Here is a 16,883-nt window from a genome sequence, read left to right on the forward strand (position 1 = left end):
TTTAAAAGAAATGTGCACTAAACACGGGACTTCTACCTTATGAAAAATCATTGATCTCTTTAAATATTTTAGGACCAACTAGTCATTTAATATTTGTGTGTTTTCATCTATTAAATACACGATTACAAACTTGTTATAAGTAATGGATATTTCCCCAAAATGCATTATCTAGTAAGTAGTTAAAGGTTTCTGACACATAAGTTATGTTTGTTATATTGATTATAAATACACGTATCACTTAAGCACGTGCACTGAATTTTAATCAATAATTATATAGACATATATTAAGACATATTCTTTTAAAAGCGAACGAGGACGTTATATATTTCAATGAAGGTACATCAGATAAGAAAATGAAGATAAAGTTTAAAAAAATAAGATAAGCTTTAACTGTTGATTATGTCATTAGAAATATAAAAGATTTCAATGTATGTCAAAGTGCAGGACCAACTAAAGTTATACAAGTAAATGACTTCTTGTATTATGTAAATGAAAGATTTTCACCTATATAATCATTGTTGTTTAAGAAGTTTTAATTATTATGCCATTTTCCTGTAACATGGCTACTTATTGACAGTAATGTAGTCTATGAGATTTTAAGCATTTTAAGCGAATTACTTATTAAGTGTAGCATGGAAATTATTTAAGAAATGTTTGAACAAGACTATTGACAAAAGATCAGATCGCAGATTTTCATATTTCCCTTCCAAAATTGATGGTTTTGGAATGGAAATATGAAAATCTGCGCTCTGATCTTTTTTCAGCAGTCCTTTATCACTGATTTGCAGGTATTAACGCAAAAAATTGCTCATTCCAAGACAAAAAATAAAAAAAGATGGATAAACGGTAAATCTGTGAGAGTGCAGCTTTAAGTCTTTGAACAAACGCTGATAGTCATGTATTATGTAACCAAAACCATAGTTACGCCTATTGTGCCGACTTCGTCTCTGTTTGAGGTTTAAAATGTTAGCTTCTGCTGAAAAACCTGTATAATGTTTGATGCTGATTTCGGATCATTCAGCTTTGTGCAATAAAATTATTTTGTAATGCTGTAATCTGATCAACCAAATGGTTTGCAGAAAATTAAATATATGTCGAAATAACGCAACAACGAACTTAAACTATAAGATTAAAAAGTGTTCGCCGGTGTAACATTAAACTTTGATACTGTTAAGTATTTACCCAACGGGTCATTTTCCAACGAAGGTTATACATTAGAAATAATTTCCCTAAACATTTTAATGCTTACATGCAATACTTCAGATATACGGAATTCCGTCTGGGCCATCGCCTGTTACTATGTTGATCTGAAACGCGATACTGGATGGTGCGATATTGAAAACTCGAGATCACGAAACTAAAATAACGAAAACGTGATAGTACAAGGACGATCAAACGAGAATACGAGAACGAAAACTAGATAATACGACAGTACGATGATGATAATGCAATATACTATCGTGTTTTCAACATCGTTCAACAGTGATATCGTACAGTCGCGTTATCATCATCGTACAGTCGCGTTATCATCATCGTACAGTCGCGTTATCATCATAGTACTGTCGCATTAACATCAACGTTTTGTCGTGATATCCTCATCGTACTACCGCCTTCCGATGCGTATGCGCATAGAATAATTTAACCCTACATGTGACAATTAGGGGTGCGTTTCAAATAGATTTTACGGTCTGCCTTTATCGTAAATTTACGATATTATTATTTACCAACATCTTAACGATAATTAAAAAGGCGTTTCATGAACGTCTCGTAAAGTCTCAGGTCGTTTGTAAAAACGCTACCGAAAGCGCATCGTATTTAGCGAATGACGCAGACTAAATTGAAATGATGTCACGTCATATTAACCTGCTAAGAGCACCTGTCTTTTTATGAATGATACTTTTACATCTACTACACCTACTCTACTACTACGACTACTGCTGCTGCTGCTGCTACTTCTACTATAATACTACTACAACTACTACTACTACTACTACTACTACTACTACTACTACTACTACTACTACTACTACTACTACTACTACTACTACTACTACTACTACTACTACTACTACTACTACTACTACTACTACTACTACTACTACTACTACTACTACTACTACTACTACTACTACTACTACTACTACTACTACTTCTACTACTACTACTACTACACTACTACTACTACTCTACTACTACTACTACTACTACTACTACTACTACTACTACTACTACTACTACTACTACTACTACTACTACTACTACTACTGCTACTGCTACTGCTACTGCTACTGCTACAGAAAGCGCGCTGTCTGGGTTCTTGCTAGTGAAACTCACCAGCATAATAATGCGCAGAAAAACATGAGCATACGATCAGTGATTCAATCTAAGGTGAAGCAAAACAAGGATATCGTACATTAAAAGTGTAAACAGAAAAGGGTTATTGTTCGTTCACCAATTCCGTTTTAAGAAAAAATCTAAGTAAAGCTGACAATTCTTAAGGCGAGCGATTCTAGCATGCAATACTTGTTTCAATGATCATTGAAATATATAATTCAGCAGGGCTTAAACAGTCCATACGATGACACTTCTCGAACTGTTGTCAACTCATTGGTTATGATAGGAGCAGGTTGTGAATACCAGACTTGATGTCCAGTGTAACCAAATGGACTAAGCACATGCTGTATATTCCTCGTAGCCTCTTTTACCATGAACCCTGGGCAGGGTCAAAATAGGCCTTCATCTGGCTGTATGGGCCGTAAGGACAAACTGATAAAGGCGATTTAAGAGTTTGAATTTTTTTCTTGATGAAAATTAATCATGGTGGTGTTTTCATGTGTTGTGTGATAGTTCATGTTTTTAAGTTGGTTACGATGTACGATTTATTGTTTACCTTTTCAATCGTTTCATTGTGTTTTGAAAAGTTTAATCATATATATTTTGGTATTCTAACAATAAAGAACGGAAGTCATTGTATTCAAATCTCAAAGAAACGAAAAGCGTATTGAATCTCTTCCTATAAAAATTAATGAAGCGGACATTAAACCACGTGACTGTATGAGGAATCTTAATACTTTTCTAGGCTCCTCAAAGAGAAAGAAAATATATTAACTCAGTTGAAGGACAAAAACGTCCAATAGGCTTTCATCAGGAAGTATTTAAAAACAGATGCTACAGAAAATTCTCTCATCCTGTCACGCCTGTCAAATCTTGTATATCTATGGCACACTAAATAACAATACAAATGCGTCGATTGTACATCCTAATCGTTGTAAGTGTACAAGTCACGGCTTCTGCGTTTTTATAGGTGAATCACGGCTTCCTCGCTAAAGAAGGACCCTTCTTCCGCGTGTTAACGTACAAATACATGGATAAGGAAAAACAATCGACGCCTTTTCATCGTTATATAAATGTGCAATAGATTTACAAAATTTGGGACGTAAGGCATTAACCTAGTGCATCTTCACATGGTATCTTTGTTGTAAGGCATTAACCTTGTGCCTCTTCACGGGATATATTTGTTATAAGGCATTAACCTTGTCCCTCTTCACGGGATATCATTCTTGTAAGGCATTAACCTTGTGCCTCTTCATGGGATATCTTTGTTGTAAGGCATTAACCTTGTGCCTCTTCACAGGCTTTCTTTGTTGTAAGGCATTAACATTGTGACTCTTCACGGGATATCGTTGTTGTAAGGCATTAACCTTGTGCCTCTTCACGGGATATCTTTGTTGTAAGGCATTAACCTTGTGCCTCTTCACAGGCTTTCTTTGTTGTAAGGCATTAACCTTGTGCCTCTTCACAGGATATCTATGTTGTAAGGCATTAACCTTGTGCCTCTTCACATGATATCTTTGTTGTAAGGCATTAACCTTGTGCCTCTTCACAGGCCATCTTTGTTGTAAGGCATTAACCTTGTGTCTCTTCACATGATATCTTTGTTGTAAGGCATTAATATTGTGCCTCTTCACAGGCTATCTTTGTTGTAAGGCATTAACCTTGTGCCTCTTCACAGGGTATCTTTGTTGTAAGGCATTAACCTTGTGCCTCTACACAGGCTTTCTTTGTTGTAAGGCATTAACAGTGTGCCTCTTCACATGATATCTTTGTTGTAAGGCATTAACCTTGTGCCTCTTCACATAACATCTTTGTTGTAAGGCATTAATATTGTGCCTCTTCACAGGCTTTCTTTGTTGTAAAGCATTAACCTTGTGCCTCTTCACGGGATATATTTGTTGTAAGGCATTAACCTTGTCCCTCTTCATGGGATATCTTTGTTGTAAGGCATTAGCCTTGTGCCTCTTCACGGGATATCTTTGTTGTAAGGCATTAACCTTGTGCCTGTTCACGAATCTTTGTTGTTAGGCATTAACCTTGTGCCTCTTTACAGGGTATCTTAGTTGTAAAGCATTAACCTTGTGCCTCTTCACGAATCTTTGTTGTTAGGCATTAACCTTGTGCCTCTTTACAGGGTATCTTAGTTGTAAAGCATTAACCTTGTGCCTCTTCAAAGGGTATCTTTGTTGTAAGGCATTAACCTTGTGCCTCTTCACATGATATCTTTGTTGTAAGGCATTAACCTTGTGCCTCTTCACATGATATCTTTGTTGGTAGGCTTTAACCTTGTGCCTCTTCACAGGATATCTTTGTTGAAAGGCATTAACCTTGTGCCTATTCACAGGGTATCTTTGTTGTAAGGCATTATCCTTGTGCCTCCCTCTTCACGGGATATCTTTGTTGTAAGGCATTAACCTTGTGCCTTTTCACGAATCTTTGTTGTAAGGCATTAACCTTGTGCCTCTTCACGGGATATCGTTGTTGTGAGGCATTAACCTTGTGCCTCTTCACGGGATATCTTTGTTGTAAGGCATTAATCTTGTGCCTTTTCACGAATCTTTGTTGGTAGGCATTAACCTTGTGCCTCTTCACAGGGTATCTTTGTTGCAAAGAATTAACCTTGTGCCTCTTCACATGGTATCTTTGTTGTAAGGCATTAACCTTGTGCCTCTTCATAGGGTATCTTAGTTGAAAGGCCTTGTGCTTTTTCACAGGGTATCTTTGTTGTAAGGCATTAACCTTGTGCCTCTTCACATGGTATCTTTGTTGAAAGGCATTAACCTTGTGCCTCTTCACAGGGTATCTTTGTTGAAAGGCATTAACCTTGTGCCTATTCACAGGGTATCTTTGTTGTAAGGCATTAACCTTGTGCCTCCCTCTTCACAGGGTATCTTTGTTGTAAGGCATTAACCTTGTATCTCTTCACAGCATTTCTTTGTTGTAAGGGATTAGCCTTGTGCCTCTTCACAGCATTTCTTTGTTGTAAGGCATTAACCTTGTGCCTCTTCACATGATATCTTTGTTGTAAGGCATTAACCTTGTGCCTCCCTCTTCACAGGGTATATTTGTTGTAAGGCATTAACCTTGTGCCTCTTCACAGCATTTCTTTGTTGTAAGGGATTAACCTTGTGCCTCTTCACAGGGTATCTTTGTTGTAAGGCATGAACCTTGTGCCCCTTCACAGGGTAGCTTTGTTGTAAGGCATTAACCTTGTGCATCTTCACAGGGTATATTTGTTGTAAGGGATTAACCTTGTGCCTCTTCACAGGGTATCTTTGTTGTAAGGCATGAACCTTGTGCCCCTTCACAGGGTAGCTTTGTTGTAAGGCATTAACCTTGTGCATCTTTACAGGGTATATTTGTTGTAAGGCATTAACCTTGTGTCTCTTCACAGGGTATCTTTGTTGTAAGGCATTAACCTTGTGCATCTTCACAGGGTATATTTGTTGTAAGGGATTAACCTTGTGCCTCTTCACAGGGTATCTTTGTTGTAAGGCATGAACCTTGTGCCCCTTCACAGGGTAGCTTTGTTGTAAGGCATTAACCTTGTGCATCTTCACAGGGTATATTTGTTGTAAGGCATTAACCTTGTGCCTCTTCACAGCATTTCTTTGTTGTAAGGGATTAACCTTGTGCCTCTTCACAGGGTATCTTTGTTGTAAGGCATGAACCTTGTGCCCCTTCACAGTGTAGCTTTGTTGTAAGGCATTAACCTTGTGCCTCTTCACAGGGTTGTAATGCATTAACCTTGTGCCTCTTCACAGGATATCTTTGTTGAAATGCATTAACCTTGTGCCTCTTCATATGATATCTTTGTTGTAAGGCATTAACATTGTGCCTCTTCACAGGATATCTTTGTTGTAAGGCATTAACTTTGTGCCTCCTCACAGTGTATCTTTGTCTTCACAGGGTATCTTTGTTGTAAGGCATTGACCTTGTGCCTCTTCACGGGATATCTTTGTTGAAAGGCATTAACCTTGTGCCTCTTCACAGGGTTGTAATGCATTGACCTTGTGCCTCTTCACGGGATATCTTTGTTGAAAGGCATAAACATTTTGCCTCTTCACAGGGTTGTAATGCATTAACCGTGTGCCTCTTCACCGGGTTGTAATGCATTAACCTTGTGCCTCTTCACAGGATATCTTTTTTCTTTTTTGTAAGGCATTAACCTTGTGCCTCTTCACATGGTATCTTTGTCTTCACAGGGTATCTTTGTTGTAAGGCATTAACCTTGTGCCTCTTCAGAGGGTATCTTTGATGTAAGGCATTAACCTTGTGCCTCTTCACAGGTATCTTTGTTGTTAGGCATTAACCTTGTGCCTCTTCACAGGGTTGTAATGCATTAACCTTGTGCCTCTTCACAGGATATCTTTGTTGAAATGAATTAACCTTGTGCCTCTTAATATGATATCTTTGTTGTAAGGCATTAACTTTGTGCCTCTTCACAGTGTATCTCTGTCTTCACAGGGTATCTTTGTTGTAAGGCATTAACCTTGTGCCTCTTCACAGGGTATCTTTGTTTTAAGGCATTGACCTTGTGCCTCTTCACGGGATATCTTTGTTGAAAGGCATTAACCTTGTGCCTCTTCACAGGGTTGTAATGCATTAACCTTGTGCCTCTTCACCGGGTTGTAATGCATTAACCTTGTGCCTCTTCACAGGATATCTTTGTTGTAATGCATTAACCTTGTGCCTCTTCATATGATATCTTTGTTGTTAGGCATTAACATTGTGCCTCTTCACAGGGTATCTTTGTCTTCACAGGGTATCTTTGTTGTAAGGCATTAACCTTGTGCCTCTTTACAGGGTATCTTTGTTGTAAGGCATTAACCTTGTGCCTCTTCACGGGATGTCTTTGTTGTAAGGCATTAACCTTGTGCCTCTTCACAGGGTTGTAATGCATTAACCTTGTGCCTCTTCACAGGGTTGTAATGCATTTACCTTGTGCCTCTTCACAGGATATCTTTTTTGTAAGGCATTAACCTTGTGCCTCTTCACAGGGTATCTTTGTCTTCACAGAGTATCTTTGTTGTAAGGCATTAACCTTGTGCCTCTTCACAGGGTATCTTTGTTGTAAGGCATTAACCTTGTGCCTCTTCACGGGATATCTTTGTTGAAAGGCATTAACCTTGTGCCTCTTCACAGGGTTGTTATGCATTAACCTAATTATCTTTTTTTCTTTTTGTAAGGCATTAACCTTGTGCCTCTTCACATGGTATCTTTGTCTTCACAAGTTATCTTTGTTGTAAGGCATTAACCTTGTGCCTCTTCACAGGGTATCGTTGTTGTAAGGCATTAACATTGTGCCTCTTCACGGGATATTTGTTGAAAAGCATTAACCTTGTGCCTCTTCACGGGCTATCTTTGTTGTAAGGCATTAACATTGTGCCTCTTCACGGGATATCTTTGTTGTAAGGCATTAACCTTGTGCCTCTTCACAGGGTATCTTTGTTGTAAGGCATTAACCTTGTGCCTCTTCACAGGGTATCTTTGTTGAAAGGCATTAACCTTGTGCCTCTTCACATCATATCTTTGTTGTAAGGCATTAACCTTGTGCCTCTTCACGGGATATCTTTTTTGAAAGGCATTAACCTTGTGCCTCTTTACAGGGCTGTAATGCATTAACCTTGTGCCTCTTCACAGGTATGTAATGCATTCACCTTGTGCCTCTTAACAGGATATGTTTATTGTAAGGCATTAACCTTGTGCCTCTTCACAGGATATGTTTGTTGTAAGGCATTAACTTTGTGCCTCTTCACAGGATATGTTTGTTGTAAGGCATTAACCTTGTGCCTCTTCACAGGGTATCTTTGTTGTAAGGCATTAACCTTGTGCCTCTTCACAGGCTTTCTTTGTTGTAAGGCATTAACCTTGTGCCTCTTCACGGGATATCTTTGTTGTAAGGCATTAACCTTGTGCCTCTTCACAGGGTATCTTTGTTGTAAGGCATTAACCTTGTGCCTCTTCACAGGATATCTTTGTTGAAAGGCATTAACCTTGTGCCTCTTCACAGGCTATCTTTGTTGTAAGGCATTAACCCTGTGCCTCTTCACATGGTATCTTTGTTGTAAGGAATTAACCTTGTGCCTCTTCACATGATATATTTGTTGAAAGGCATTAACCTTGTGCCTCTTCACAGGCTATCTTTGTTGTAAGGCATTAATCTTGTGCCTCTTCACAGGTATTCGTTTATTTTTAAATGTGCTTTCTATTGAAGTATTATGTGATATAGATCCCTTTTTTATTTTTACATTTTAGTATTTAAAATACACTGTTCCACTTTTGCATTTTTATATCAGGCCATAATATCTTCCTGAATATACATGTTCTGTAGATGGTGTAAATGTTAACTCAAACGCACACTTCTTATACTTATAAGGATACATAACTTAGTAAAGTTCAATCTTTTGTTGCATGTGTCTTAAAGCTGCACTCTCACAGATTGAACGTTTTGACAACTTTTTTATTTTTTGTCTTGGAACTAGCCATTTTTCTGCGAAAATCCATGAAAACCAGGACTGCTGACAAAATATTAGATCGCAGATTTTTAGATTTAAATTCAAATATTGATGTGTTACCCATTGTTCTTAAAGTGGCAATCTAATTCAAAATCAATACATACACATGTATAACAAAAATAAATTCTGAGTGATTAACCTTAAACTACTTACTAAATAATGCGTTAACGGAAAATATGAATTACTGATAACAAGATTGTGACCGTATATTTGATAGCTAAAACACAAAAATATTAAGTGATTGGTGAATGCTAAAAGATTTCTGTTGTCTAATATAGTCTCATAAGGTAGAAATACCGTGTTTTCTACACTTTTCTGTCAAAATCAAACTCGGTATCCTTCATAAGAACCATTATGTTCGCCATATATTCATCCTTTCTGGTATATTAAAACAATTGTATTATTGTGGTAAATCTTATTTGGGAGTAAGAGTGCATCTTTAAACCGTTAGTAACGGTTTTAGCCATAAAACATTTTTGGAACGTAAATTTGAAACTCTACGATCTGATTTTTTGTCAGCAATCTTAAATCATTGGTTTGCAAACATTTATGCAAAAATTTGCTCCTTCCAAGACAAAAAAAATAAAAAGTTGTATTCCACCTGTAAAATAATACACCAGTGTTCCTATTATTCATAAACTAAACAAACATGGACAGTCCATTTCAAAAGCATCACCTAAACATTATTCTGTTATTTTAGTGCGTTTTGTTGATAATACCAAGTTCTGGTTTTACGTCGGTTTCACGTGCTGTGTATTTGTTGTAACTGTGTCCAATAAAATAAAAACCAGTCTATCGTTTGTTTTACAAAAAAACTTCTTCTTTTTAACAAAACTCGAAACCCGCTCGAGGCGATTTCGTCCTTCGTTCCCTACGTAACATAGTTCACTTTGAAAAAAAAAGACAACATGGCGGACAGTGATCGAACACGTGTTTTGAAATACCAATGGTGACCATTAAGATAAAGACCATATCCGGTATCAATGTGTTTAAGAAATTCAGGTATAATAAAGGTAACACACTGAAGTTCCACCATGTTGTTTTAAACTGTTCACTAAACCATGCATTTGTAATTTAACGTTGAAACAGGATTTTAAACCGCATTCGCATAATTTATATTTTGTTATTGCGTATGTCTCTTTCTTTCCAATTATAAATGACATGTTTAGTAAATGAATTTCAAAACAAATCCTTATATGGAAATAATTTATGACAAACAGGATGTGTGCAAAACTTGACATATAGATGCAGACCGGCCCAAAACCTTGCCATCTCTTGCCTGGATAACACGTAGATAGCTGCTATAATCAGGTAGATACATTCATTTGAATGATATAACTTGGAATGATGAATACTTACTATGATCATGCTTACAACATATCTATTATCAAATAAACATTTTATTTCAAACCTGTTTTACTTAGTCCAGTCATAACGTTAAAAATGTTCACCAAAGTGTGCACAGTATGACTGATAATGCATAAGCATGTTTAGGTTAAAAACGCACAGGATCCTCCTAAAATTTGTCCAAGATTGCCGTCAAACAATTCTTATAGCAACAAAGGGCTTCTTCTATATCATACTTTTAATCATAAATTGCAATTATTAACCATTATATGTGTCAAATAGACAACACTTTGGCAAAGTCCGGAAACCCGTGTGCTGCTCTTTTTAAGCATACTCAGTACCAGATATACTTCATTTAAAAAACACATTAAGCGCATTTAGAGACACTCGAGTTTATGTGTAGCTCTTATACTGTTATAAAGCCTCACCTTATTCGTAAAAAAAAATAATAATGAATTGAATTGAATTGAATAAAATTCAAATTAAGCTAAAAATCATACTATGGCAGCAGAAAATATTGTTTTTATGAATACTTGTATGATATCTGTAATAGCGTTCTTTCAAGATCTGAATAGCTATTAAATGCCACTAAAAATGTATTTATTCAGGTCATAGTAAGAAACACAACTACATATTAACATTATAATAGAAATGGAGGACATTTTGAATTTTGGAGGCCAAATTGGATTATTCAAAAGTGGGGCCTTCATAAATCATAAAACGCCTGTTAAAAGGGCACTAAAGATTGAAACGTCATAATTTGAGTTTAAGCTTAACCCGAAGCAGAACCATCTTGGGAGCTTGAGTGGAAGAATATCTCAACTCTTGGTTTTGCTATGGCAATTTACGCTTAAATAGGGCACGTGAAAAATATGTTATTGTTGTTAAATTTTAGTGCCTATAAACAAAACGTAAAACCATAACTTACATTTTATTTAGAATAGTCTAAAAACGCACGCACACTTATGCAGGAAAAAATAAATAAAAAGTGTCATGACAACAACAAAAACATTCATCAACGAAAATGTGTCGCTATGGCAACTGATTTCTAAAGCCACCCTGAAACACCAAACACGTTTTAATTGCAAAAAAAATAAAGATAAAAGGTGTTTTAGTATATCATATCATTTAATGATCATACAGCGTTTACGATATAAGCTACGAAAACCCAAATAATGTTTCGTATTACCTTAACTTACAACTTTTACAGCAAGATCATCAAATTAATGCATTTCAGAAATTCCAACCATGGAAAAACAAAAATGATGTAACACAAGAAAAATAAATTATAGCAGTTCTTCATACAGATTATCTAAAATTACAATGAATAAACAAATTGCTATAAAATGTTAAATATATTCAATAACATTGCCATGCTGACTATGATTCTAAGTTAATGTTGTTGTTTTTTCCGATTTGTTGTTATGTTCTAGCATACAGATAATATAAAGTGCATGCTTTGTGAGTTTATGTTTTAGACGCTATGTGTTAAGAATCACTTTTGATTTGTTATTTTTATCAAAGTGTACATTTTCCATGGTATCAATATTGAAATGAAGTAGTTCACTTACATATGTCATTATACACACTCAACATACCTTACGAAAAATGAAGTATAACAATCGCATTTAAGCTCATGTTATAAAACATACTATTAATAAAGCTCCAATCTAGTCTAAGCTAAGTCATGAGCAGTTTCAACATGATATTGTTTGTTTCAAAACCATTGCGATATAGCATTGCGGTTGTCAGTTTTAAGATTATTTATAACCACAAGACTGGATGTTTAACAGTTTACTGCATTGCAACTGAAGAACATTTGTTTAACTGCACCTGTACAATGTAAACAACTGTCATCATAAATATAAAATCTCAGGAAAATAAAATTGACCTTTGATCCAACTTGACTAAAAAATAAAAGAAATACGTTCTCATATTTTTTTCTTTTCCTGATCTAATGAGTATTACAATGCGCAAGAACACATACTGTATGTTATCATAGAATGGTTTGGTATTCTTATAAAAAATATATTTTGGATTTATTTCACAATGATGGCTAGGTTATCTAAGCTTTATATTTTTCAACAACTCAGCCATTCGAAATGTTAACACTGTTTGAAACTCTTCGGGATATTATTCTGACTTATGGAAAGGCAACGTGAAAGTGAACGTACAAATACATATGTGATATATTCATTCAACTACCAGTGTTTTATCTATTTAGCTAGTAAACTGACGGTGTGTGCACCCGAGACAGGTTAAATGCATGGGACAAAACAAGAACAGGTTTACTGTTATTCATAGATACCTGAACTATTTATCTGCCAATTAAAGTTAGGGTTGCTTAGTTATAAGTAATGACCATTAGACTATAAACAAAAAACATTTACAAGAAATATCATAATTCAAACTAAAATCAGCCGACAAGATAAACGGTGACGCCATTGCTATGTAAATACTTAAATACGAAAGAACAAAATGTAAACCCTAACCATAGACAGTATTAAACAATTAAAAGTATATTATTAAATATGCAACCAACATAAAACAAACTTAAAATGTGTTGTTTTTTTCCAACTTATTCATTAACGTCCATGTCTTGTTTTTGATATAAAGTAGCGTACATGTACATGTAACCCTTCACCCATTCAATTGTAGTGGTACATGACTTGGGAGCCATTTTAGCAACAACCAATCATGCCTGCTGTTAATAGTGCAAAATTATGAAGCGTTATTATTCTACATATTAACATGACACACATGAAAATAAATTGAAATTGTCAATTAAACTTTTATCATCTAATAACTTTTTTACCATTGCACACACGAGGGGTTTTTTGTGTTAAAAATGTTTTTGTTGATAATGACTTTGTTCACCTGCCGTACACGAAATTAAACTTTATTAATAAAATTTATTAAATTTGCATTCCTTTAATTAAATATAAATGTTTATACATATTTGTATCTGTTTGTATGAAACGTTGTATGTCTTGCGAAAACAAACGGTTTTAAAAATACTTAAAGGAAAAGAAAAGATTGAAAGTAAATGGTATGATGTACTTTCCAACCTTATTCAAACAGCCGCTTCAGAATTTTAAGACGAGTTTTTTCTGTTTTGTTTACGTTTAGAAAAACATAATTAATGAGCAAATGAGACTAAAGTTCCCCTAACGAGCATTGTTGTGGTTAGTAAGATTGATGTCCTAGCTGCTATCAAATCATCTGATCTAAAAATAAAATGATATACACTCTTCATGTTTTAATTATACGAGGAATTTAATCTTTTCACAGCTTAAAATTATTTTTACAGGCCACTTATCCTTGATCTGCATGGAGCATGTCAATTGTAAAGAATCTACATGTACATTGCAATAACTTCAAATAGTCCTGTATGTGGGTACATTCTAAGAAATATGTCAAAAACTATTTAACTCAATGCAAATAAGTTTCAGCAATCCTTTCAATGAACATGTCAAATGTCAAAATTTACAGATGGAAAAGTCACATGTAAACAAAGGGAAATAACTGTGAATTCTTAAACCGTTGTTGTCAGGCACACTATTGGAAATTGGAGAAATATCTTAAACTCCCTTTTCAAGAAATGTAACACTCGATTTATTCAGTAATACTTTGCCGACTTTGTTTCCATTTCTACTGACGTCGTAACAACCATTCGTTTATTCTGACCATGTTTCAAAATTGTAACAAATATGCGCAGTTATTTTCAAAATATGACCTGACTAATTGCCATGCTGGATCTATACGGATATGTGTTCAAACACCGAACTCGACGTGTAACAGGACATCAGAAAAGCTTCCTATCATATTCTTTCTTAAACAAACGACCAACGAACATGAAGGGTACTGCGAATTTTAACGTCCGCAAAATGAATATACATCGAGTAAGAATGTTCAGTTTACCCGCAAGACTTTGGATTTGCCGTTCCGTCACCTTTTTGTAATCATAAAGGTACCTTATTGTCGTTTTAGTTGTCCACTGTTCAGCAGCCGAATGTTGGCTGCTCCTAACTCCTTTAGATATATTCCCAAATAAGGGTGTTTTCTTCCTCGGTCTTCAGGATGAGAGTTGCCTAATTAACTTGGTCAGAGTGTAACACAAAATCCTTTCTTCGATTTTGGCGACGCCTCTTACACTTCCCCGTAAGGATTTTGGTTATTTGGACCGCTTTGCGGGACGTAGCTTTCATTGTCAGAATCGCCCTTAGATTCATATGTATGCTATAAGCGGACAAATCAGCGCTCATGATGACGAAGTTTTAGGCGGGACTTCTTGGTTCTTGGGCGGCGCCTTCTTGTGCACCCTGTGCCATACTGGCGTCATTGGAACTGCCATAACACTTAATAATACCCTTCATGATAAGTTTAGTACAACCAACTGGCACGCCTCCTTCAGGTCCTTTAATTCCACGAGCTTGTATACCTCAAGTGTATGGAGTTTCGCCGTTCTTAGACAATGTGTATCTTTAGGTGGCAGTTTTAGGTTGCCCGCCACACATCGAAATTAAAATCAACATGTTTGCTCATCGCAAGTCCATTCTCTAAATCACAGCCTTCTGCCATCGTCACTGATACTCCTTTTATTTATTAAGCTGAAATTTATTAAAATGGCCATGGAATTTATTGAATAAATTTCTATTAAATCACAGACGAATATGTTATTATATTTATATAATAAATACTATTTAGATTACAAAAACGCAGCCATTATATACACAAACAAGTAAATATTTCACTCTTGGCTAAGAGTTTGCTATGCTCTATTTAAAAGTTCAGCAGATTTTGAATGCCATATCTAAAAGGTTGTGTGTTTTTTAATATACTGACGTGTCTTTATAGAAACAATGGACTCAAAAAAAAGGGTACTGTGCCCTTTACCTGTTCCTGTTGACAATGACTGCAAACGTTAAACTCAACAATGCAGCACCTGTTGTTGTGGTACCAATAGCGGTTTATGCCGGAGCAGCGGTATCGCCATGGGTGTGGGCTGCCCTGGTCGCGGTCTACGGAGCTGCAACACTGGCTGTATATCGCGTGACTAGGACATGTATGATTTAGATGGAATGAGCCTTTTAAATTTAGCTAAAATGCAATACGTCCTCAATAGTATACATATACATGTAGTGCGAATGAGTTCAATTTACACATTTGTTTTGTCTTTTTCTATAATAAATAGTATTATCATAAAGTTTGGACAATTATAAAAGCAATTTTGAATTGAGATTATTAATCATTCTATAACGTTATGATGTGAATAATATGAATTTATTTCTCGTTGAGAAGAAGCAAATGCGCTTCATGTACATCATACTCTTCATAAAATCAACATTTGTCTTTTATTATCTTTATAGCATCCGACAATCACTCGTGCGGTGGTAACCGAGGATATTGCCGCTGGTCGTGCCGTTCAAACGAGTACGTCAACGAATACCATAGCGCTGTATGCGGAAACTACAAGTGTTGTTTTGTTAGATAGTTTTGTTCATATTCCTGTGTGTCTTTTATCGTGTGAGCTATATATATAATGTCTTATGAATTCTATATTGATCAATTTCTAATTTTCTTTTAAAAACACATGGTTTGTTTATTCCGATTGTCATAATTTGTTTGAATGTTAAATATTCACAGTTAAAAATTATTGCTTGTTAAACAACAAACTGAACGGTTTTGGATGTATTGACTTATGGTCAATCAAAATAAAGATGATCATAAATGGTTCTTTGCTTTGTTATACCGAAAAGATTATGGCATTAAAATTCACTTTTCTGTTACAAATGAACACAAAGTACCACCCACCAAATACACTTTTCTAATCGTCGCAAATTAAATAACCTCAACTAATCAGATTGCATGAAATTCATCCAGTGCGTTACAATATTGTGAAGATCTAATTTTCTAAAACGCTCGTTTGTTGTTGTTATTTTTTTAGGAGAAAAAAGGTCGAGATAGTGTCAGCTGGCAAATACGTTAACCTTTGCAATAACTCAGAGACAGTTAAACATTTCCAAATGGAACTTGGTACAGAAGAGACAAAACCACCACGCGAAGTCCACAACTCTGACTGTTAAACGTGGCGAACCTTTGTACTCGAAAAAAAAACACGAGAAGCGTTGGGACTCGTGTTTATTTCATACTAAATTCGTTTTGTGTATAATAATATGTCGTTAACTTCTTGAAAGACGTATGTATTGCGATCTTACACTCGAACGAACAATCATGATATTTCACCAAAAGTTCAATCTAACGTCAGATATGTTCAAGAAGTGAAATTTATTGCGATCTTTTATTGAAACAATTATTTTAATTTATAATATTCGCGGGGACCTAAAAAGACCTGTTAATATCTTTTTAGAAAAGCACGCCAAATTGTATGCGAAATAAACGGAAATGACGTTGAATTGTGTCCAAGCTCTATGCGCGCTGCCGTCTGATTAACATGTTATAAAATATTTCATAACAGTGTTATTTTTATTGCTTGGAACAGTGATGTATTAAGTGAATTTTACTGACAGCTTAAGAAATCATATACTCATTAAAGTTATGAGATTCCTGACAGGGCTAGTTGTCGATGGATATGTTGGCATATGTCTGCAGCAAGTTATCTACTTGTTTAAAGCGTGAATACGTTAAATAATTAAAACTGACACTTTAAAATGTTGCCATGTT

The 16,883-nt window shown here is 35.5% G+C and overlaps 1 protein-coding gene across 1 annotated transcript; it reads left to right on the top strand.

Moving 5' to 3' along the window:
• Nucleotides 1–10,022: 10,022 nt before the first annotated feature.
• On the top strand, nt 10,023–15,935 carry LOC128208578 (big defensin-like). The gene is made up of 3 exons (XM_052912134.1): nt 10,023–10,163; nt 15,057–15,264; nt 15,569–15,935. Exons 2-3 carry the CDS (start codon nt 15,111–15,113, stop codon nt 15,691–15,693), a joined length of 279 nt encoding a protein of 92 aa, XP_052768094.1. The 5' UTR covers nt 10,023–10,163; nt 15,057–15,110; the 3' UTR covers nt 15,694–15,935.
• Nucleotides 15,936–16,883: the final 948 nt, after the last annotated feature.

This window comes from Mya arenaria, chromosome 11 (genome assembly GCF_026914265.1).
Source record: "Mya arenaria isolate MELC-2E11 chromosome 11, ASM2691426v1".
NCBI lineage: Eukaryota > Metazoa > Mollusca > Bivalvia > Myida > Myidae > Mya > Mya arenaria.

What these genes read in the sequence shown, in the direction of transcription:
- LOC128208578 (XM_052912134.1), top strand. Translation starts at nt 15,111, where the DNA reads ATGACTGCAAACGTTAAACTCAACAATGCAGCACCTGTTGTTGTGGTA. An exon ending in ATATCGCGTGACTAGGACAT is followed by an intron (nt 15,265 to 15,568) that starts GTATGATTTAGA and finishes TTATCTTTATAG; the next exon opens with CATCCGACAATCACTCGTGC.